A 23,024-nucleotide genomic window follows, 5' to 3' on the forward strand; every position below is an offset into this window, starting at 1 on the left:
TTTTCTAGCTTCTGACTTCGCGGGGTCTCTCCATCACCCAGGAGGGGGGCCCACCGCCCAGACAGTGACAGGTGTGTCAAGTGACTGACCGACGCCCTTTTTCTCTGATTCCAGGGCACACCTGGGAAGCCGGGACCACGGGGGCAGCGAGGCCCAACGGTAACCCTGGGCGTGAGGGCCATCTTCCAGATTGGGAGCGGGTTGTGGGAGCATGCCCGGTGGGGGGTGGGGGGAAGGAGGCATCAAGGGTGCCGAGGATTGGCGCTGACCTGTCTTGTGTCCTGTTTGTCCAGGGTCCACGGGGTGAAAGAGGCCCCCGAGGCATCACTGGGAAGCCTGGCCCCAAGGTATGTGTTCAGCATCCTCTGTGGCCCCGGGATGGACCAAAGTTTCGTTTTGTTTTGTTGAGGTACACGGGCCTCTCACTGCTGTGGCCTCTCCCGTTGCGGAGCACAGGCTCCGGACGCGCAGGCACAGCGGCCATGGCTCACGGGCCCAGCCGCTCCGCGGCACGTGGGATCTTCCCGGACCGGGGCACGAACCCGTGGCCCCTGCATCGGCAGGCGGACTCCCAACCACTGCGCCACCAGGGCAGCCCTGGACCAAAGTGTTTGATGCACCAAAATGTCAAGCACCTGAGGGTGCCCCATGGCCTTTCTCACTTGAGAAAATGAAAGAAAGAAAGACGTTTTCTTGGGGGTATTTCAGACGGAGCTGGTCTCCTCCACCAGCCCTTGGTTGAGTTAGGTCAGGTTGAGTCACGTGGCAGAGGCTGCCTGGGGCCATCCCCCCGTGGAACTTTCCAGCCAGAAGCCCCGCAGCTCCAGGAGGTGAGGCCCAGCCAGGCTTTGGACAGATTCCCCCTCTCCCCGCCGCCCTAGTTCTGATGGGGAGGTCTCATTTCTTTTCTTGAGAAGGGGCTTGGAAGCTGCAGAGACATCTTTGCTGGGATTCTAAAGCAAGTTCTTCCTGCCCTGGTGAAAGATCCTCCGGATCCCCTCCTCCTGCCCTGGGGCCTTGAAGCCAATTTCGCCCCGTCCCCCACCCCCCCACCCGCCACCGTCAGTGTGGAAACAAACCTCGGCCAGGCGGGCTGGTCCTGTCCTGTCCTGTCCAGGATGTGATTTGCAAAGTGCATTCCTGCGAAGGAGATGGGCCCGCTGCTGGCCGAGGTGCAGAGCCGGGCAGATGTGACGGCCTGGGGGCTACACACATCCTTCCCTGACGAGCTCTGAGCCACGATCACGCTCCCCGGAGGCTGACTTAACGCTCAGCTGTTGCCCGGTGCCGGGTGGGCCCTGGGACGGGGCCTGTGTCCCGTCTTCTCATGAGTTTGGGCTGCACCCCCTGGTGGAAGCGTCGTGGCCTTTGTCCCACAGCGGGAGAGTGTTCTCCTGGAATGTCACAGCCGCGGGGATGCCGGCTCAGTGTCAGGTGTGCCTGTAGAGGCAAGGGGACAGACGGCCTTTGGGAGCCACGGCCTGGCTCTTTACTGAGAATCCGGTGGGGTGAGCCTCCAGGAGGGCACGCGTGCAGTATGTGACCCTGAACTTTTGATGATGTTACAGGCCAGAGTCTTTGCTCAAAAATAGTAAGGGTAGAAATAATAATAAGCTTTTCTTGACCTTTTCCTCCCTTCCCAGGGCAACTCTGGAGGTGATGGCCCGGCCGGCCCTCCGGGTGAACGGGTGAGCATCTGGACACATCCCGGAAACATCTCTAGGAACATGTGCAGGAAAGCAGCCTGCCTTAAATAGCCCCCCTGCATTTCTTCCCCAGTGGGCACGGGAGAGGGAGGCTAGCCTTTGACTCTGCCGAAGGAGAGGGTTTTCCTAAAATGGAAAGGGGGTCAGAGTAGCCTTCCCTGGGAGTAAAGTCTTCTGTCGGTTGGAGATGGAGAGCCCATCCACTTGGCCCTTGCCTTGGGGTTTGGGGGGACAGTGGCTGAGATGTCAGGAAACTGGGTCCTGGGCCCGTGCTGCCCCGAGGGACCTTGCTCTGTGACCTGGCCTCCTCGGCCCCTGACTGGACTTCTTTTCACATCGGTGAGGGCAAGGGCCGGAAAAAATAGAGAAAAGGTCATGGGGAGCAGTGATAAATCGATCCTGGGGCCTGTGCTCAGAGCGCCGGCGGTGAGGGCTGCTGGGCCCCCCAGGTGCTGGGGAGAAGATGTCTGTCCTCATACTGGCCATTCTCTGTCCTCAGGGACCCAACGGACCCCAAGGACCCACGGGGTTCCCTGGACCAAAGGGTCCCCCGGTGAGTACTGCGTTTTCCCTGTGGGGCTGGCCCAGGATTTCCCAGAGATGTTGGATCTTCCCCGAGGCTCCAGTGGCCTCCTGGCAGCTGGCGGGTGGGGAGGGAGACCTGCCCGGAAGCTCTGGCTGGAGAGAGCTGCTTTTGGGGAGCACGGACCCCTCTTTCATTTAGACCATCACGATTCTCTAGTTGGTACTGTCTTAGGGCGCTAGGGCTGCCATAACAAACGACCACACAGCCGGTCACTTAAAACCACAGAAATGTGTTCTCTCACAGTCTGGAGGCCAAAGTCCAAGATTCAGGTGTGGGCAGGCCTGGCTCCTCCTCTGAGGGCTCTCGGGGAGAATCCGTCCCAGGCCTCTCCCAGCTTCCGGCGCCTGCCGGCCGCCCTTGGGTTGCAAGTGCTCACCCGGATCTCTGCCTGTGTCTTCGCCTGGCCTCTCTGTTGCTCTGTGTCTTCAAATTCTCTATCTCTATCCACTGGTCGCTGGATCAGGCCCCACCCTAACCCATTCAGACCTCACTTTGACCTAATCCCATCTGCAAAGACCCTATTTCCAAATGAGGCCACGGTCACAGCTTCCAGGGGTTAGGACCTCAGCCTATTTTGGGGGAGACACAGTTCAACTCACAACAGACACAGTATGTTTCCTCTGAGAAAGAAAAACCCCTCGTGGTTGGAGTTCGTGCCTAACGGCGCTTGCTTGGGGGCAGGGGTTAGGGAGGAGTTTGGCCTCTGAACCAGACACACTGATCCTCCTTCACCTCCCACTGGCTGGACCTCAGGGAGCTGCTGACCTCTCGCTGCCTTGGTTTCTCCCCGTGGGAGACGACGGTGACCCTCAGGGTGGTTGTGAGCGTTCAAGGGGACGGTGCCCAGACCCTGGGTCCCACGTGGTACTTGTCACCGTAACTTTGCCGTCGTTGCGTTGGAAATGAAGTAGCAGCTTTTGTTGCCTGGTGTAGCACGAAACCCCGAAGGTGTGCGCGTCTCAGAACAAAATGCAACTTCCTTCCTTTGCTTTCTTCAGGGGCCCCCGGGCAAGGATGGGCTCCCGGGACACCCTGGACAGAGAGGAGAGACGGTGAGTATGGGCAGGGCTGGGGGACCTGGCCTTCGCTGCCCATCAGCTTATGGGAGGCGGTCAGCCTCGGGAAAGCCCCTGAGGGCCGGGCCATCTTCTGTGGCCTCGGGGAGAGCCCAGCGCAGGCAGCAACCCTGTGACACTCTGTGTGCAAAGGCAGGCGCTGGCTGCAAAGTCATCCTGGCCAGTTTGGTCCAAGGTCACACGTGAAACCATCATGACACAAACAAAAACCTAGCGCAGCCGCCTTTCCTTCCTCCCGCAGCAGTCTGAGTGTGGCCGGTTTGTTCTGTGTGCATCTGACCTGGAAAAGTAGTTGGGAAGATTCTCCGTTTGTCGTTTGGTTATTTTATGCCGCCCCCATCCCTGTCTGTCCAGGCCCTTCCGGCCTCGGGGTTGACGGCAGGGGGCCTGGAGGGCTCCTTCCGAGTCCCCTTTTATAGGAAGGAGGACAGGTGACTGGTCAGGGTGGAGTTTGGGCCCTTGGCTGTGCTCAGGGCCAGCATCTCTGCCGTCACAGGCTCTCCTTGACCTGGCCCTGACTTGTAGCAATGCCCGTTCCAGCCTTTGTCAGCTGGACTTAAAGGACACCCGCATTTCTTAGTTCTAGGAAAAGCATTTATTGGAAATGTGATGACGTTCTGGTCCCGGGAGCCACTGGGGATTCGTCCCAGCTTCACGTTGTGTCCCCTCCAGGCCTGTGCCCCAGAAGGGCGTAGGCAAACCTGTGACCTTGGGGCTCCAGGCTTTGGACAGTTGGGGACTCACAGCGCCTGGTGACGTCCTTGTCACCAGATTGGTGGAGAGTGGCCGAGAGGCCCCCTTGTCTCTGCACCCGGTGTCCTTGTGGCCAGAGGTCTCTGGCGGGCGCTCCCAGGAAGAGCAGTCCCCGCGTGAAAGGGCGTTTTGCGGGCACGTTTAATATGTTTAATATGTTCTTGGTGACTCTGCTTAAAAAAATCCCTTTGTCCCTCTTCGGCTCGTTCCGATGGAACATCTTCTAATTGTACCATCCCGGGTTCCGCACGGCGCTCCGTGGCTGATAAACGGAGGTTACTTTGCTCTTTTGTTGATAGAGAAAAATGAAAACGTTCCTAGCTTTGCATCTTTTTCTCTAATGCTTCTCTGAGGAGACAAGATGGAAGGTTTCACGTCGTGTGTGCTTTTCCCCGTCTGCCTTGTTCTGGGAAGAGGCTGGCAGAGTGATGAAGTTGCTTATTTTTGCTGGGAAAGTAGGACAGGTTCTTCCCGGCTCCACCTGCCACGCCCAGCTGCCCCCGTAGACTCAGGGGCACCCCCATCCAGACCCTCCTGGGGTGGCATGTCCTCCACGGGCCAGTCCAGACGCCTCCAGAAAGGTCTTCCCTGGGGTGTTGCCTTGTACTTTCTGTAGAGGCTGGAAACACGAGAGGTCATGGCATCTCCTAAGTGCAACCGCAAAGCCCGTTTCTCGGGAGGGGCTAGAGACGGATCCCGGCCTCAGCAGCCGTGGACGGTCCCCGCAGTGGACCATGCGCGGGGCCTTGCTTGCCTTACACCCAGGCTCCTGCCTCCACTTGGGCACTGCTGCCCGGCCCGCCGAGCGGGAGGTGCTCTCGACCTGTCCACCGTTCCTTGTTTCTGACCCTGTAAAGGCTGCCTACGGGGAACGCTGCATCGACCATGGCCATATTAGTCCATTGCGTGCAGCTCAGCTGGGCCTAAAGAAGGGAGCCCTCCTGGGATCTGCCGAGGGGCCGAGTCCGCTGTGGGTTTGTGTGGTCCAGCGGCTGAGTGTGAAGCCTCCGTCGCCGGCACGCTGGCCGTCGTGCAGTGAATTAGAGGCGCTCGCTCGTCAGCCCCCCGGCAGCTCACCCTGCAGCTCTCGCTGTGGCTTTCAACGAGGCACCTCCCTCTGCAGACTCTAAAGAGTTTCCGCTAAGATCCTCCCGGGCGTAGCATCTGCCGTCTTCCCCAGCATCGCGTGACACCTGCAGATGGCATCTTGTCGGCACGCGCCATGCTCTGTAGACGTGCCGGAAATTAAAGTCGCGTTGCTTGGCCGTCAGCCCTCTCCTCTGGAGGAGAGAGTGTGCAGTGCAGCCAGATGGGTGTCTCCGTGCCGCTGTGAAGAGCAGAAGCAAGAGATTCCTGTGCAACCGAGCTAAGGATATCTCCCAGCCGCTGCGCTGCAAGTCCCCACCGCGTCCCGGTTTCAGCCGGTGCAGAGGGACGCGGCAGTGAAACCACCTGCCCTGCCCCGGGAGCCTTGGTGACAGCAGCAGGGCAGTCTCCACAAAGTCACTGACGAGATACAGCCCAGAGGTGGCTCCTGACAGGGGACCCCAAGTCTGCTCAGAAAATGAACGCTTAGTGACATCAGAAAGATGAACGGTTTTAAAACATATTTCTCGGCACGAACCAGGGCAACGGGAAGCAGCTGGTGAAACTGATCTGTCTGGCTTCACGACCTTCCTGAAATGCACGCAAAGTGAAACAAGAGAAATGGCCCTTTGAAATGAGGGCTGGGACGTCCACTGTTTGGGGGTGGGGTGAGGGCTGGCGGGGGCGAGCCTTCTGTTGGGTCGCTCTGGACATCTCAGTGTGCCGACTCTCTCTTCGCAGGGTTTCCAAGGCAAGACCGGCCCTCCAGGCCCCCCGGGTGTGGTGGGCCCTCAGGTGAGATACAGCATCCCCTGGTGTCACTGGTCGCCCTGGGTCCCCACCCACACAGGAAAGAGAGTCACGCTCGGGACGGAAGTTCCCCACCGTTCTCAAGGTCTGGGTGCCGCCAAGAGGGCATCACAAGGCCCGTAGTGCTTGTTTAGGGACGTGCTCCGTGCAGGGGACCAGGTGTGGAGAGCAGGGCAGTGATCTGTTGACATGGATGTAAACGGAGCAGGCAGAACCATGGGGGCTGCCAGGCCCGTGGGCAGCCACCCCTTGGTGTCCACGCAGCCTGATTCCCCGCCCTGGATCCAGTACCCAGGGCTGCTGTTCTAACCGCCCGTGGATAAGTGTGAGGACGGGCTTGCAGGCTCAGAGCCACACAACAGGGTGCAGTCACCTTGCTTCTCAGAAAGTTCCCACCTAACGTGGCAGTGGATAAGGTACTGCCCCAGGAAATGCGGGTGCGCTCCCCGCTCCCTCTCTCTGCTGGTTTCCCTGTGACACCATGGGAAACGCAGGCCCTGCCCCGCTTCACTGGGGAGGAGACACAGAACCACAGGGCCAGGCAGTGGCTGTTGAAAACCACCCACCTGGTTCGCTTTGACCTTTCTGGATCTTTACCGGAGGGAGATGACTTTCAAAGGAATGTGGAGGTCGAGTGGGCTTGCAATGGCCCTTTGCCTCTGTGGCCAGGCTGTCCTTAGATGTAGAAAGAGAAGGTTACTCCCTTGCGTGTCCCTCGAACACGGTTTATGGCTGACACACTTTTCCAAACAGGGTCCCACGGGAGAAACTGGTCCCATGGGTGAGCGTGGCCACCCTGGGCCCCCAGGCCCCCCTGGTGAACAAGGGCTCCCGGGCCTGGCCGGAAAAGAAGGGACGAAGGTGAGTGTCCGGGACGTCCGTGCCAGGTAGACTTTCCCAAGGAACCATTTCGGCCTTTGGTCTGCTTTTTTCTAAAGAGTGGGTAATTCTCAAGCAGATGCTCCTCGTGCCAATCGATCCCCCAAACCAGGCACTTAGTTCAGCTTCTGCTCGCTTTGAAGGGGAGCTGAGCACACCTGCCGCCCGGATGCATGTGACGGGGGCTGGGGACCACCTTTTCCCCGGGCTGCCCACGCCCATTCCCAGAAATGGATACAACCCTGACAATTCATGTGTCTAAGAGGGATTTAGCAGAAAGCGACCCTTTAAAACACTGCCCACTGTAAGAGGTGAAAGAATAAATATTAAAAATACCTATCCCCACCCTGGGTACCCCAAGCTGGTGGTTATAACTTTCTGTGTTTTAGCATAAAAATGAACAGCCTTCCCGTTTTCAGCTTTTCAGTGAGGGACACAGGAAGGATAAGCTCTCCAGCCCCTCGTGTGAACACATACAAGAAATTAAACTTGAGAAGTAATCAGATAGTGAAAAAATTACACACACGTATGTAGGCACGCATGCATATATGCTTGAGTACATGTGTACGTGCTTGAAAAACGACACGCGTATGTGTGTGTATAAAACAGAGCCGGGTGTCTGGCCACAGAGGGAGCTCTCTGAGTTTGGAAAGGGAGCCAAGGGCATGCTGGTTTGAAGACCGATATGCTGCCATGTTGGACCCCAGAGAAAATTCTGGAAGATGTCAAAGCTTTAGTGAACTTCAGGGAAGGTACATGCCCAGGTGGAGAATCTTCAGAATATGTGGTTTCAGGCTCGAGACAAGTGTCTCGAGCGGCAAGTCCTCTTCAAGGCAACGCTTCCCGTGCTTCGGCCACGGACTCCTTCCCCTGAGCCCAGTCTTCGAGGATCCCCAGATACATGAGAAGGGCAGACGTAGGGCCCTCAGCCCCGGCTCAGCCGTCGTGGCCCCGAAGGACAGGGTGGGGGCCTGGGCCTCCGTGGAGACGACTGGAGTCCCGGTCGGAATCCGTCCCCAAGCCACACGCAGAGCCAGCCCGCCGCACAGGCCCCCGGCTGTGAGCTTGGGCTGCGCTCCAGCGCGTGGACCTGCCAACCGATGAGTCAAGTCAAGACGCGGAGGTTCCTTTTAAAGCCAAGTGCCCGGGGAAGCCCCACCTCCAACCCAGGTCCCGAGCGGATCTGGAAGACCAGGCCCCGCCCAGCTCCCTGTCCACCCTGGTCTGGGGCATCGCTCGGAAACTCACCTATGGCTCTGATTTCAGGGTGACCCAGGCCCCACCGGCCTTCCTGGAAAAGATGGGCCCCCAGGGCTACGTGGCTTCCCCGGGGACCGAGGGCTTCCTGGTCCAGTGGTGAGTGAGGGGCCAGCCGGGGGGATGGAGCTGGAGGCTGCCCAGCCCGGGGGGCGTCTCCCCTCGGTGCCCTGCCCACATGTTGTTGCTTTGCAGGGGGCGCTTGGACTGAAAGGCAGTGAAGGCCCCCCAGGCCCGCCAGGCCCCGCGGTGAGTGTGCTGGCTCAGCACAGAGCCTCTTTCCCACCCTCTGCTCTGCAGGCAAGACGGGCGTCCCGAGGCCCGGGGAGCACGCACACCTGCCCTGGCCCCGCGTGGGTCCTGGGAAAGCTGTGGTGGTGGAGCTGGGCTTGGGAGGGACGTGGACGGTGTGCCCGAGCTGGCAGCCGGTGACGAAGGGCCAGGGGCGGGGGCGTGTTGTATGAGGACAGCTGGAGAGCCAGGAGGGCTGCATGGGCCCCCCAGCCTGTGGAGGAGGCTTCGCGTGGGTCTGGTCCCGGAGCAGCCGGGACGGGCACGGACACACAGCTCCACGGCCTCGAGAGCGGGGCTGTCCGCACGCCTGGGGCTGCCCAAGGCAGAGGTGACCCAGCACAGGCGGGAGGCCTGTCCCCCAGAGCTGTGCTGTCTGTTAACCTAGGTGGTCCCCCCCAACTTTGAGTCTAGCTACAAGAGGCTTGGAGATCCAGAGTTTCCAGACCCTGGGCTGTGGTCTGGGGGAATTGGGGGCCGCGAGAGGCTGTGCCCACACTCCAGAGACACGCCCACGGGCCCCCTGCTCTTGCCTTTTTATGGAAATGTGACATCTGCGTTACTTCCCCCTGCCCTTCAAATGAGCCCATCTGACAGCCCCCTCACTCACCTACAGAGTGGGGCTTCAGGAGCTGCCCCTGGCCCCTGGCTGGGTTTGCGGGTGGACCATGAAATGACCCCCCCCCCTTCCCCTGAGTTATGGGCCATTTGAGAGAGACAGTGACGGGGAAGTCAAATACTGCCTTTCCTTGTGATAGCGGCCAGGAACAGGATGACACCCCAGGCAACAGTGGTCTCGCGATGCTGAACCCCTAGAATTAGTCCAGGTGTCCACCTGTCAGCCCCGCTCCTGGGCCAGAGCCTCGCCTTAAAACGTACAGCGTGGAGGAGCAGGGCAGCAGGGGGACGCTCTGTGGCAGGCAGACCCCAAAGGGCAGAGTGGCTGCCAGCGTCCCAGAGGAGGTCATTCAAAGCCAGGACTCACGGAGGGAGGATGTGTTCTCAGACACTGCAGAGCGACTTGGAATTATGGGTTGGGGAGCGAAGAGGGCGTCAGAAACGCAGCCCCCAGTGCTAGACCAGATAGTTTGTGTTTGCAAAGGGCCCTGGGGAGCTACTGTGGGCTCTAGAGTGAGAGAGTGAGTGGTATGACCAGGCGGTGCTCTAGGAAGTTGTACCCATGCATTTGGAGAGCCTTTGAAATAAACCACTTTCTTGCCTCGCCGCAGGGATCTCCGGGGGAGAGAGGTCCGGCCGGTGCTGCTGGGCCCATCGGAATTCCAGGGAGACCTGGGCCCCAGGGACCTCCCGGGCCGGCTGGGGAGAAAGGAGCTCCTGTAAGTACTGCCTCGAAGGAGCTCTGTCCCTGCCCCCGTGTTGTCCCCTCCCCAGGCATCTCCCCGGGGGTTCGCGGGATCGGGGACATGGGGGCAGTGTGTGGTGTGTGCCCAGCTGTCTTGATTGAGGTCCAAGGGCCGATCACGGTGGCGGCCAGGTTCTTTCCCGGAGTTGCCTGAGCCGGAGGGGTGTTCGGGGAGCGTCCGGGCCAGGCTCGGCCGGCCACACCCACGCATCTGGGCCCCAGCACGTGCAGGCACGGGGAGGGGTGGAGACAGTGTGTCCAAACGTGGCGTTGGCCCCGGTCCGGGCTCTGGGTGCCCTGTGTGCACAGCCCCCTGCCCCCTGGCCCGGGCCCACAGCTGGTCAGTGTATGGGAAAGGTGGGTATTTGGGGTGGTGCTTGCGTTGTTGGTCTGGGGGTAGGCGTGGAGAAAGGAAGGGACGGGAGACGTGACCGGCAGATAAGCAGCTTCCTCCCAGACCCCTGACAGCCGACCTCCCAGTGAACCCCAAGTGTGATCGCCCCAACCTGGAGGCTTTGTGAAAGCTCAGGGGCAGGGGGTCTGGAGTCTTGCTTTCCATGAAGGGGGTTAGAGAGACCCTTCCTGTCTAGACACCTCCTGGGAAGCCAACCGCCAGCCCCTTCCCCAAACGACTCCCCAGAGCGCCCCCTTCCTGCCTGGACGTACCCTCACCCCGGCCACGTTTCACGTCTGCCACGTGATTTTGGAAACGCTCGCCTGCCCCTGCATTCAATCAGCCGTGGAGACAAATTCCAGCTCAAACCTCCCTTTTGAATTCTGAATGTCATAGGAGCCCGAGTTCCGGGGTGACGGGCTACGAGGATGGTGTCCCGTTGAGTTAAGACACCTGCGTGGATTGATTTCTGTTAGAAGGGGTGGTTTTCCTTATGTGTTTCCCTGTCCATGGCGCATGGGTAGAAAGAGGGCCCTGGTTGCCTTCCCGGCCGAGGACTCCCCATGGGAACCACGCTGGACACGTGGGCACCAGGAGGATCCGATCAGTGTGTCATCGGCGGTTCTGATGGCATCTGCTCCTTCCTGTGAGGCTCCCAGGACACGGAGCCCGCTGAATTCTGCCCCAGAACCCTGACTCTCGTCGGGCGCTGGATGCATGTAGAGCACACACACATGCGGTTGGAAACGGTTGAGTTCATTGTTTCAAGAGAGTAAATACCTGAGCAGAAACCTCTCAGGGTTGTATCATCCTGTGAAAAGCTTGTCATGCTTCCAGAGTAGCTGCAGGAGAAGAAAAGGTCAAACAAAGGTCAGGTGTCATGTCGGGCAGGAAGGTTCCCTATGAGCCACAGTCAGCCTGGGCATTTTCTGGCTTCACTGGGGAAGAACTTTTATCAGGACGAACTAAATCGAGGAGCAGGAAGCGAACTGTGCAGCAGGAGAGGGGAAGAGGGGGCAGGAGAGGATGCCGGCCCAAGTCGGTGACTGTGTGACTGTGCACTTCCCCACCCGTGTCCCCTCCCCGACGTCCACGCCTCGTTCTGTGCCTCTGCTGGGAGAAGGGAATCCCGGCTTGGGTGAGAAAGTTCCAGCCACTCACAGCGTGGAACGTGGCTGGTAAAGTTAAGCAAGAACTCAGTGAGGATCATTTGAGATGACCAAGGGGGCAAATAGGAAAATGAACCAAAACCACGAGGAAGGGAAGATAGGAGCGTGTGTGTGTGTGTGTGCGCGCGCATGTGTGCGCACGTATGTGCAGGTCCGTGTGCTCTTGCAGGGAGGGTGTTTGCAGGGAATCGGGAGAGTAATAAGCAAGTTGGCCGAGGCCGGAGCTCAGGCCCTCCTGGCCACTGGCTTGGACGGACCCAGGAATCTGGTTGGCGAGGTTTGAATCCCGGCTCTACTGCTTATGAACGAGCCTCAGTTTCCCCATCTGTAAAAGAGTAGCCCTTCCTAGGATGGGCGAGGATTAAGTGCAGAGATGCAGGGGAAGGGGTGATACAAGGCCGGACTCGGAGCCACCCTCGGTGTATCCGAGGGAAATCCATTAGGACCGTGGTGATGGTCCCTGCCCAGGACCTGCCCACTTCCTGCCTGTGGGCCTCTCTGTGGGGGATGAGCTGGTGGCAGGATGTTCCCACGATGGAGCTGCCTTTGAACAAGGATCTCCTCTCCTCTTTAGGGCGAGAAAGGTCCACAAGGCCCAGCTGGCCGAGACGGTCTACAGGGTCCCGTGGGGCTCCCTGGTCCAGCTGGCCCTGTGGGTCCCCCTGGAGAAGATGGAGATAAGGTAAGAAGAATTCGGTGAGGTTCCCCAACCTGGACCACGCACAGCCAAGCTTGGCCAGTGCCGGCAGATCAGAGCTGGCGGGGGGGTTCCTCCTTTTTTTCTTTTTTTTTTTGCGGTACGCGGGCCTCTCACTGCTGTGGCCTCTCCCGCCACGGAGCACAGGCTCCGGACGCGCAGGCTCAGCGGCCATGGCTCACGGGCCCAGCCGCTCCACAGCATGTGGGATCCTCCCGGACCGGGGCACGAACCCATGTCCCCTGCATCGGCAGGTGGACCCTCAACCACTGCGCCACCAGGGAAGCCCGGGGGGGGGGGTTCCTTTTCAACCAAGGGATGCAGGCGACGTAGGGGCTCTGGCGACAGAGGGACCCCATACTGCCATCCGACATTCTTGGCGTTAGTGGATGATTTCGGAATAGCTCACAAATAATGGTAATAAATGAGATCTCTGACATGCTTGAGGGGACTTAGACGCTGCTTTTCTCTTGGGTAGTTTTGGTGTTGCCGGAGACGTTTGCTGAAGCAGCCAGAGCACGGGAGAACGCTCTCAGTCATTTCAAATTCTAAATCTGTGGAGCCTGATTTAATGAGGTTTTACTCAACGTCTATTTTCAAATGTCTCCACTTCAGTGATCAAGGCCCCCTTCCATTAAGAACGTGCTTTATAATCCTGACGCTGTTACTGCCATAGCTTGTATTTTATCCTCCGTCTGATGAAGACAGTGACATTTATCTCTTCGGTTTAACTTTCTGTTTATGAGAACTTTCCGGTGACATTTCCGACTTTGTCACCTCTGCAGCGATGATGCCTTGCCTCTCAGGGTGGGAGACAGCCCTGCACGGCAGAAACACGGGAGAGATTTTAATAACTTTGGAAGCGTAGTAATTGAGTTGTCTTTATCATACTGTCATGTCATCCAACTTGACAAAGTAAACATTTCCATTGTGATTTTTTATCACACTTTCAAATCTGGTGCAGTCCTGCAAAGCGTAAGATCAAGGCCTCATCCCTTTTAGTTCTCTTATTAAAAAAGAAATCAAATTAATATATGGAAACGTTTCTTCTTAGGAAAGTTGTAGGGCTCCCTGGAGAGATTATTCTCGCTCTCCAAGAAACATTAATTAAGGGGAGCAGATAACGTGCAAATGATCATTGGACCGTCTGATGGGCCGTTCACATGTTCCCACAGGGGGAGATCGGGGAACCGGGACAGAAGGGGAGCAAGGGAGACAAAGGCGAACAGGTAAGGGGCCACACGAGCCACGTGCAGGGCCACCAGTGGAGCCACGGCACAGGGCTGTGTGCTCGGTGTGGCCCACACGCATCACTGACGTGAACAACCATTACAATATAACAACATTCACACCGGTAACTGATGGGACAGAGCTGGGCTTTGGGCTGTCCTTCCCTGTTGAAATCTTGTATGTGTGCGTGTGCCTGCATGCGTGTGTGCACGCACAGGTGTGTGCTAGGTGCACACGTATGCGTGTAACACGTATCTGTAAGAGAATCCCTTGTTGACAGATGGGCAGAAAGCACTCACAGGTGTTGAAGTGAAGCAGATTCAGCGTCTTTGTCCTTGAGGTTTTCGGTCCCACAGACGTAATCACCGCCCTCCGATGCTGAGGGCTGCAGGGTGCTCCAGCAGAGGCAGCGCCCTGGCCAAATGCCTCTTAATTTCCCCTTAAAAAAAAATCCTGCTTTAGAAATACTGGTGCGTTCTTGCAAACGGCCTGTCACTTGGCTGGTAGCTCCGCCCGGTGGCCGTGGAAGGAGGCCTGCACGGCGGACCTTCTCGCCAGGCGTGTCTGTTCCCAGGCAGACAGTGGCCGCGTCCCTGTTGGCCTGGGGCCAGTCCGGCTTCGCAGGGCAGCGACAGCATGCCGGCCTCTCTCGTGCTCTCCCTGAGCCAACAGTGAAATGTGCTTGGGGGTAGGCATTGTGCTGCCAGGTGTGGACTGTGGAATCAGTCCCTCGCGCGGCCACGGATGAGCCGCGTGATCCCGGTCCTCGTTTTAAAATGGGGCCTCCGGGGCCTGTGTCATGGGTGTGGTGGGGGCCGAGAGGATGCACGGTGGCCTCCAGCGGGACGTCGGTGTGGCCGTCCCCCCGCCCCTGACAGCACATGCTCAGGGTTGAACAGAGAGCATCACGCGTTCCAGAGCCGGCAGCCGGGCCCAGGACGGCCAAGCGTGGGTGCAGCCCCGATGACCTTGGCTACAGAGCCGCTGCGCGCGCTGGCCTTTCTCCCTCGGCCTGAGCTGTGACTCAGGAAACAACTCTCTCTGTCTCTTCCCCACAGGGTCCACCTGGGCCCACAGGACCTCAAGGCCCCATTGGACAGCCAGGCCCCTCTGTGAGTATCAGAGAGTCCCCATCCCTCGAGTTGATGTGGCCCCGTACCTGGCCCTCACCATGCTCAACGATCTCCCTGTAGGGAGCTGACGGCGAGCCAGGTCCTCGTGGCCAGCAGGGCCTTTTTGGGCAGAAAGGTGATGAAGGTCCAAGAGGTTTTCCCGGTCCCCCGGGACCCGTGGGGCTGCAGGTAACAACAGAGTTTGCACTTCAGCTGATTCCTGCATCTTTGTGACGCCTTCCCCTCCCCTGCCCTGCCCGGCCCTCCTGTCCCCTCCCTCCTGTCTTCTGAAAGCTAAGGCAAGGCTTCAGGGGCGTCTCCATACATGACGTGCTGTGAATTCTCAGAATTCCAGACACACCCACATTCACTTCTCTTAACCGGTGACATTTGTGAATTTGCTCATTGTAGAAATGTTGGGAACTACAGATAAACTGTTAGAGACGGAAACAAAAATGCTTCTCAGCACATGGTGGTGCCTTTCCACACCTCCTAAACGCCTGTGCTCACACACGCACGCGCGCGCGCACATGCATAATTCTGTTTGGTTTTTGCAAACTGCGACTCGTGCTGCATGTATAGGGAGTTTGGATCCAGCTTTTCCCACTTCCTTTTATATGACACGTCGCGTCAAATGTCATTAAACATTCTTGGAACACATCACTTTTTATTTATGTTTGAAAACGTGACTCTCAGTCGCTGCCTTGTGTCCCAGCATATGGTGGTGACGTAACTGATTCAAACATTTCCCTGCTGGCGGCTCATTAGGGTTCATTGTTTTATGGGACGCCTTCAATAAGCACCTTATCAGGAAATCGTTGCATACTTCTCTAATTCTTTCCTTGCGCTAATTCTGAACTTTGGGATTTGGGGGACATGCTCATATGTGGCTGTACGTTGAAAAGCACATTCCTGGGGCTTTTGAATGCCTGGCTTGGGGCCTTGCTGGGGAGGTAGCGCACGTTGTGTGTTGGGGGGATAGAGCCACGCCCACGTGCCGAGTTTCTGATGAATTCCTGTTCTCAGGGTCTGCCGGGACCTCCAGGAGAGAAGGGCGAGACGGGAGATGTGGGTCAGATGGTGAGTGGCACTGGCTCGTGGAGACCCGGCCATGGTGGCTGGTTGCTGTTTTGGTAGATGTTTGTGTTCTCTCTGGGCTCAATGGCTCTTCTTCTCCCAGGGTCCCCCAGGTCCCCCCGGCCCCCGAGGACCCTCCGGAGCTCCGGGTGCTGACGGGCCGCAAGGCCCCCCAGGTGGAATAGGCAATCCTGGTGCAGTGGGAGAGAAGGTGATTCACGCCCCGTCACTGTCCCGGTGTATGACGTGCGAGCATGTGTGTGTGTGTGTGTGCGCGCGTGTGTGTACACGTGCATGTACCCATGTGTATGTGTCCACCGCGTACACGGAGATGTCCAGGTGCACCTGCTGGGCCATTCCTGTCAGATGCATTTTGAAACTTAGAAGATGTGTGCAATGGACCTGGGAGCCCTGCCCTTACCCAGGAGATCTTCCAAACGATAACAGCCACCAGTAAAGGCCCCGCCACCTCCTCCTCTGAGATTTGGCTCTGATAGACATAGTTATCTATTCCTTGAAGTGTGTCGTTGCTACCTTTTCAGCTCCCGTTTCTGTCAAATCCTGTTTTCTCATAGCCCCGGGTCCTCTTCCTCTGATCTGGTTAGTGTTAGGGCTTGGGCCCTGGAGATGACGCGAGCACATTGGACACATGCACGTGCACACGTGTGTACGTGCCTTACTCGCGTGCACGTGTGCAGCGGGCGAGACGGTGCCAGAGTCTGACTCCACCTGGGCCCAGGAGTTTGCACTACTTTTAAAGCACTTACCCCAGTTCCTTGGGGGTGAAAGGAAGGCGATGGGTGTGCTCCCCTGTGTTTGCACTCCTTTCACGCCGTTCCAGAGCTTGTTTTCTGACATCAGGCCATTCAGCTGAAAGTCTCCCATCGCTGCTCATTTTTTACGATAGGAAAGTCACAGAGAAACATACCTGCTGAGACCACCAGTGAATGGCGTGCGACCTCTGCTCAGAGCAGCACGCTCTCCCCGTGCCCTCCCCACCCGCCACAGGGCACGTCCCAGCTTCGGCCGCCACCACTCTCGCCCTTCCTGCTCTGTCTCACCTGCCGGCAAACGGATCTGCCTAGCTGCCCCCCTCCTCCTTTCACCTGGCTTCTCTCACTCGTCCTCCAAAACTCACCCGCAGCATCGCTTCCTGGGGAAAGCCATCTTTAATGCCCCCACGTACCCTCCGTGCCCGCTCTGTGTGTGTCACATGCCTGTGTATGTCACTGTCACCGCTTTATCCCTGGGTCCCTCACCTGTCTCTCCTCCAGTCCTGAGAACCGTCAGAGGACAGTGACCGCGTCTCACCCCCGGCCCCCTAACCTCCCCCACCCAGCCCAATGTCAGGGACGACTCGCTAAATGCTGGACGCTGGAACCGCTGTTCTCATCGCTGCTGTAATCACATCACGTTTCCTCCTTAGGGTGAGCCCGGCGAAGCTGGAGAGCCTGGCCTTCCCGGCGAAGGGGGCCCCCCGGTGAGTGGGTGGGCTTTGGGGGAGGAGGGGATGCGGTGTGGTTGGGTCCTGGGTGGGAGGCTCCTGCTCTGCCTCAGTTTCTCCATCCTGAAATGGGAGTCACGTCTCCTCTTGTGCCTACCTCGCCGTCTTGCTGGAAAAGAGCGGGAGTGCCGTGGCGAGTGAGCGTGTGTGCGTGCACGTGTGTGTCCGCGTGCGTGCGTAGACGGTAGTGATGGACGCCCAGGACAGCCGTCCGGAGCGTGTGTGCGTGCATGTGTGTGTCCGCGTGTGTGCATAGACGTTAGCGATGGACGCCCAGGACAGCCGTCCGGAGCGTGTGTGCGTAGACGGTAGTGATGGACGCCCAGGACAGCCGTCTGGAGCATGTGTGCGTGCACATATGTGTCTGTGTGTGTGCGTAGACGTTAGTGATGGACGCCCAGGACAGCCGTCCGTGCTCCAGGACCCTCTCACTGGCTTCCGTAAACGTGGGGCCCATCGCTGTCACCTGGTCAGCCCAGACCCGGAACATGCAGACCTTCGCAGGTCGGATGAGCCGTGTCTTGAGGCCCCCCTGAAGGCAGCCCTCCGGCCCAGGAGACGGCTGTTGGACAGAGGTCTCCTGGGCTCCCTCCACCTGAGGACCACTGAGTGGGTGGGCGGCCTGGGTCCCTGCAGCCCCTCGGGGTCCACGCTGCCTGCTGTCTCGTCAGGAGTCAACCCTGCCCACCTAGAAGTCGGGTGTCGGCCTCAGAGGCCCCGGGAAGCCAGTGGGCTACTCGGACACCCTCACGGCCCCAGGGGAGCCAGACTCCCGCAGGGAGCTGCTGAGGGTTGGCGGAGCTCGGGAAGCCGCTGGCACCCCCAGGGGCCAAGGCCCGGCCACAGGCATGTGCTCCCTTCCCACCCGGTGCCCGTGAGGAGCTTCTTGCTCGAGGCAACCGCAAGGCTGGCTCTGGGAACACGGTGCCTGCCTTTCCCCCGCAGGGACCCAAAGGCGAAAGGGGAGAGAAGGGTGAGTCGGGCCCTTCTGGTGCTGCTGGACCCCCTGGACCCAAGGGCCCTCCTGGAGACGACGGTCCCAAAGGCAGCCCCGTGAGTACCTGGGAGATGCCAAGGGGCCCCTAGATCATCCTCGCTCAACGGGCAGTGCGCTGAGGCTGCCTGACCATCGCTGGTCTTGGGGTGATTTCCTGAGGTGTAGAGGCTTCCACACCAGCTACTGAGCCAAAACAGTGGAGGTGGGCGAGGGGAGACGTGGGGCGAGGGGGACACCTCGGAGGCCACGTCTGTGGCCCAGGCAGCTTTCTGGACGGAGCAGGCTCTGTGTGGCCCTCTCCCCTCCCGTAGCCTGCCCCAGCTTTGCATCAGGAGGGTCTGCAGAGCAGCGCCTTCTAGGGGTTAAAGGTCCAGCTTCCAGTGTCAGCCGGGGGCTCCAGGAACAAGTGTGGGCAAGAGCCTGCCCTTTGAGGGCCTCCAGAGGTCGAGGGGGCTGGCCCGTGCCGCTCGCTTTCAGGCGTGCGTGGCTCACGTGAGAGGATGTTCTGGAAAGGCCTTGCTGTGAAGGGCACCGAGGTGTCGGAGCTAGTGGGATGCTCGGGGCTGGACGGCACAGGGCGGCAGTCTGGACGCAGCCACGCGGGGCAGCGCGCTCCCGGCCGGCTTGCTGAGGGCCCCAATGCCGCTCTTCCTCTGTTTCAGGGCCCGGTCGGTTTTCCCGGAGATCCCGGTCCCCCCGGAGAGCCTGGCCCCGCGGTAGGTGCTCGAGGTGGCAGAGCCCCTGGGTCCCCACAGCCCATGACCCGCCTCGCTGGCCCGTTTTCTCCTTTCCGGTTCTGTCTGTTAGGACTCTCCTTTCCCACCTCTGAGCGCCCTAGGCGCCGGCACCTCTGGGATGGAATTTGACTTTGGGGTGAGGACCGGGGACGCGTTGTATGTTGGTGCCTGAACTCGGGTGCCGCCCAGGAGGCAGAATGAACTTGCTTTTGGCCCCACAGGGTCAAGACGGTCCCCCTGGTGACAAAGGAGATGACGGTGAATCTGGACAAACGGTGAGTCCGCCCAGGACCTCTAAGGACCCTGACGCAGCTCCTCGGGGAGGTGTCAGGGCTTGGAGTTTACAACTTGCTTTGTTCATTTCTGAGAAAAACCTACACCCAGTTACCTTAGACTAGTGATTCAACCACCACAGGGGGCTGAGAGCTCCCTCTGAGGAACCTTGAAAGCTGGGGACCCTCCTGCCAGAAGGGGAAACGCACACACAGTCCCGACAGTGGTTCTGCACACAGAGCCCAGCGTCCTCGACCGCCCCCCCCAGAAGCCCCCCCCCCCCCCCCGCCCCCGGAACGTCAGGATGACCTGTTTCTGCCCGATGGGAGTCAGATGCTCTCCTCAGAAGGCTCTTTCCACATCAGCCCCTGGAGCTGAGCTCACATTAGACGTTGCCTCTCACCTGATGTCAAGTGTTCTGAAACGTTGCTTCAAGTTTTGAAGGCTTCGGGACACCGGCTCTGGGGCCAGTTCCCCCGGAGAGATGTCTGCTGTTCTGCCACTCCCTAGCCGCTGACCCAGGACAACACCTGCCCTCCCTGTGCCTCGGGGTCCACTTCTGCAGAAGGGGTGCTGGCAGGCGTGGTGGGAACGTTCCCCAAATGTAGCAGAACTGCAGGTGGCAGGCGGGTCCCCTACGCCGCTGCAGCCCACGGGCTGAGTGTAGAGGTCAGAGCAGAGGATTCCAGGACCACCTCCACGTAGGGCTAATTCTGCAAAAGAAGAGACAGGCAGTTTCAGGGCTGGCCGAGGACAAATCAGACTGAAAACTCTGCGTTTTTCTTAGCCTCAGACCCACCCAGCCCTGCCACGTCTTAGCTTAACTGTCCCTGATTCCTAAATGCTCTGTTCTCTCTCTGACACCAGGGATCCCCGGGCCCTACTGGTGAACCAGGTCCGTCTGGGCCTCCGGGAAAAAGGGTAAGTGATGCTGCAAGGTGCCCTTGCCCGTCAACCTCCTGAATGAAGTGTGCCCTTCCCCCGCCCCGGCTTGGACCCTGGGGCCCTAGGCGGCTCGAGGAGGAAAGCGCTTCTGTTTGAAGTGCATTCCCTGCTCAGCTTCCTGCCTCATCATCAAATCTCAGACCCACTAGGTCGATGCTCCGCTCCGTTTCGGATGAGCCCACTGCTGACGCCATCAGTAACGGCCTTCGTGGGAGAAAAACACCCATGGAGCTGAAAAAACCCCTTTTCCCCCTGGGTCAGACCTTTGGAAAAATCAGAACAAGCTACTTGAATGATTCAGTCTCTCTCTGGGGCTGCAGTAAACTTGGCCCCTGGTGTGCAGCCAGGAAGGGAGGCTGCTGGAGTGCCCTCTCCGCAGCCCGACCGGGGGCCTTTTCTGGACGTGGAGGCCCTGGGCCTCGTGCTAAGGGCCTGGGAGTGACCTCCACGGCCCCTCCTCAGCTCCTCACTGAGCTTCTGCGGACCCACTTGTCACGTGTCGCTCTCTTGCTCCTTCCAGGGTCCCCCCGGCCCCATAGGTCCCGAAGGCAGGCAGGGAGAGAAAGGAGCTAAGGTAAGTGCTTTTCAGCCCGGCCGTGGTCACGACCGCGACCACGCATAGACCTTACGGAGCGCGCCTCGGCACGGTGGCCGCAGGGGTGGGGACTGGACACATACGTGAACGTGCGGAGAGGGGCAGGTCGGGCTCAGAGGGAGGGGGGCTGGCTGCGCCTCTGGGTCCGGGGTCCCCGACTCTGCTGTCACATTCTGTCTGCCCCGCCAGCCTGAGCGGGGGAGGCCAGTGCTGGGTGCCCTCGGGCCTGGCGTTGACCCGGCCAGGCCTCAGCTGCCTTGCCTGTGAAGCAGAGATGGTGACGGTGCCCACGTCAGGGCTGAGGAGACGGTGGGGTGCCCGTGCGGTGAGGTTAGGGTGCAGCCCTGTGCCCAGAGCCCTCGAGGCCGCCCCCCCCGCCGGGAGGTGCTGGGCGGGATCTCTTCTTGGAGGTGCTCCGGCATTGCCTGAGACAGTGATGGAACTCGTCCAGCCCCACGTCTGCCCAGGACGTGGCGGCCGTGCCCACCAGGGCTTCCGCGCCAGCCATAACTGCCGCTTTGGCCATGACAGCTGGGAGGCTGGAGCACAGTTGACTGTGGACACTGGTGGGTGGAGGATTGGGCAGGGCGGCCTCGATAAGGAATGTGGAGAATCGGGGGCAGCCCCTGGATATCTGGGGGCATCTGGGGTTCTCTCCAAGGCTCCTGGGGGTTTCTGAGCAGCAATTCTGGGCTGGGGTGACCAGAGCCTCAAGCATTGGGGTCCCACCGTGTCCTCCTTGGTGCCCTGCAGGGAGAAGCCGGCTTGGAAGGCCCTCCTGGGAAGACTGGCCCCATCGGCCCCCAGGGGGCCCCTGGGAAGCCCGGGCCCGATGGCCTGCGAGGAATCCCTGGCCCTGTGGTGAGTGGCCCCCGGGGAGGCCTGGGGGGCGTGGCTACAGAGGGAGGGGAGCAGGGGTGAGGACGGGAACGGGGATGGCCAGGGCGGGACTCACACGGAGGGTCAACTGTCTTTCAGGGTGAGCAAGGTCTCCCAGGAGCCCCAGGCCCCGACGGCCCCCCCGGCCCCATGGTGAGTCCCGGATATGCTCCCGAGGAGCCCCCGGTGGTGGCGGAGGGCGGGATTGGGAACGAGAATTCTGATCCCGCTGCCTCCCCCACAGGGTCCCCCAGGACTCCCTGGCCTCAAAGGAGACTCTGGACCCAAAGGGGAAAAGGTGAGATGGGGCTCCAGGTGACTCTGTGGTTGAAACTCAGGTTGAAACTCAGCTGTGCTGCCACGTCTAGCTGGCCCGCGTGGCTGGACGGGAGGTGTCGCCACCGCCAACGCCCCTTCATTTTCCCACAGGGACATCCGGGCTTGATCGGGCTCATCGGACCTCCGGGCGAACAGGGAGAAAAGGGGGACCGCGGCCTCCCCGGCCCGCAGGGCTCCTCTGGCCCTAAGGGAGAACAGGTGCGTGGGCTGCTGGCTCTGTGTTCGTTAGAGCCGGAAGGACGTCCCCACGTCCATCAAATCAAGATGGGAACAGCTGAGGGCACGGGCTCGCCCAGGTGACAGCAACCTGGGGCAGAACTGGAGCCCAGCCCGGGCCCTCATTAGCCCTCGTGGTCCTGGTGACCTCAGAAGTGAAGGTCATTTTCCCCCACTCTGTGCAAGACCCTCCGACCCAGCTAATTGTCCAGGAGGTCACTGGCGACGCTCAGCCACATCCTTGCTCTCACCTTGACCCCGTGTATGCACACCTGACCCTAGACTTGCCTGGGAACCCCTGTCGCTAATTGGAGTTTGAAGCCCCCAGGAAACCACAGCCAGGGAACCCTTAGCCTGCAGGTTTCGCCCGTCCTGCGCCTGGGAGCTGCTTGCAGTGGATTCCATGGCCAGGAGAGGCGGGGAGCGAATGGAGGCAGGGGGCGGGGGGACCTGGCAGGCCGGTCTTTCCCGTCCCCATGTCAGGGCCACAGGGCCGCACTCCAGCCTGTGAATGACCGCTTCCCAAGCCAGGTGTGACAGGCTCACATGTGCCCCTGTGCTTTGCCCACCTTGGCCTGCACCTGACCTGGAAGAGGACAGGACGCCCGAGACAGAGCTGGAGGCGGCAGAGCCGTGAGGCGGGGAGGAAGCTTGTGGGGTGACGGTCCCCCAGCCCGGCCTCGTCCATGGTGTCTCCCTGTGGCACTGAGACCTGGAGAGAGGGTCGCCTCAGAGGCTGCAAACTCCGAGCGTGGGAGAAGCCACTGGGAGGCTGGATGGACAGACAGAGCAGACAGGACCCCAGGACACTTGCCGCCCCCGGCCCGCGGCCCCTGCTTCGGGAGCGGAAAGCGGCCAGAGGGGACCAGGCAGGGACGGTTCACATTAGAACATTAGAAGGCAGCGTTCACACTCAGCCGCCCCCCCCCCACCGCCCTGCGGGCAGCAGCGCCGGGTGCCCCGCCTCACAGCAGGTGTTAAGGCCCTGCCGGGCCTAGCAGGGAGCGAGGGCTCCCCTCGCACGTGGCCAGCCCGTGTTGGGGGAAGAGGCCA

At 59.9% G+C, this 23,024-nt stretch overlaps 1 protein-coding gene across 3 annotated transcripts in view; it reads left to right on the forward strand.

The window, feature by feature from the left end:
• Window positions 1-23,024, forward strand: part of COL5A1 (collagen type V alpha 1 chain) — a 155,072-nt gene that overhangs the window by 112,934 nt on the left and 19,114 nt on the right. For all 3 annotated transcript variants that reach the window (XM_067742804.1, XM_067742805.1, XM_067742803.1), the window contains exons 33-58: window positions 115-159; window positions 294-347; window positions 1,644-1,688; window positions 2,206-2,259; window positions 3,291-3,344; window positions 5,949-6,002; window positions 6,771-6,878; window positions 8,163-8,252; window positions 8,349-8,402; window positions 9,674-9,781; window positions 11,945-12,052; window positions 13,243-13,296; window positions 14,356-14,409; window positions 14,491-14,598; window positions 15,436-15,489; window positions 15,590-15,697; window positions 16,913-16,966; window positions 17,936-18,043; window positions 18,650-18,703; window positions 18,946-18,999; window positions 19,865-19,918; window positions 20,463-20,516; window positions 21,291-21,398; window positions 21,516-21,569; window positions 21,661-21,714; window positions 21,846-21,953. In XM_067742804.1, the coding sequence (XP_067598905.1) occupies window positions 115-159; window positions 294-347; window positions 1,644-1,688; window positions 2,206-2,259; window positions 3,291-3,344; window positions 5,949-6,002; window positions 6,771-6,878; window positions 8,163-8,252; window positions 8,349-8,402; window positions 9,674-9,781; window positions 11,945-12,052; window positions 13,243-13,296; window positions 14,356-14,409; window positions 14,491-14,598; window positions 15,436-15,489; window positions 15,590-15,697; window positions 16,913-16,966; window positions 17,936-18,043; window positions 18,650-18,703; window positions 18,946-18,999; window positions 19,865-19,918; window positions 20,463-20,516; window positions 21,291-21,398; window positions 21,516-21,569; window positions 21,661-21,714; window positions 21,846-21,953 (1,854 nt within the window). The remainder of the gene's footprint in view (window positions 1-114; window positions 160-293; window positions 348-1,643; window positions 1,689-2,205; window positions 2,260-3,290; window positions 3,345-5,948; window positions 6,003-6,770; window positions 6,879-8,162; window positions 8,253-8,348; window positions 8,403-9,673; window positions 9,782-11,944; window positions 12,053-13,242; window positions 13,297-14,355; window positions 14,410-14,490; window positions 14,599-15,435; window positions 15,490-15,589; window positions 15,698-16,912; window positions 16,967-17,935; window positions 18,044-18,649; window positions 18,704-18,945; window positions 19,000-19,864; window positions 19,919-20,462; window positions 20,517-21,290; window positions 21,399-21,515; window positions 21,570-21,660; window positions 21,715-21,845; window positions 21,954-23,024) is intronic.

This window comes from Pseudorca crassidens, chromosome 7, assembly GCF_039906515.1.
Source record: "Pseudorca crassidens isolate mPseCra1 chromosome 7, mPseCra1.hap1, whole genome shotgun sequence".
NCBI lineage: Eukaryota > Metazoa > Chordata > Mammalia > Artiodactyla > Delphinidae > Pseudorca > Pseudorca crassidens.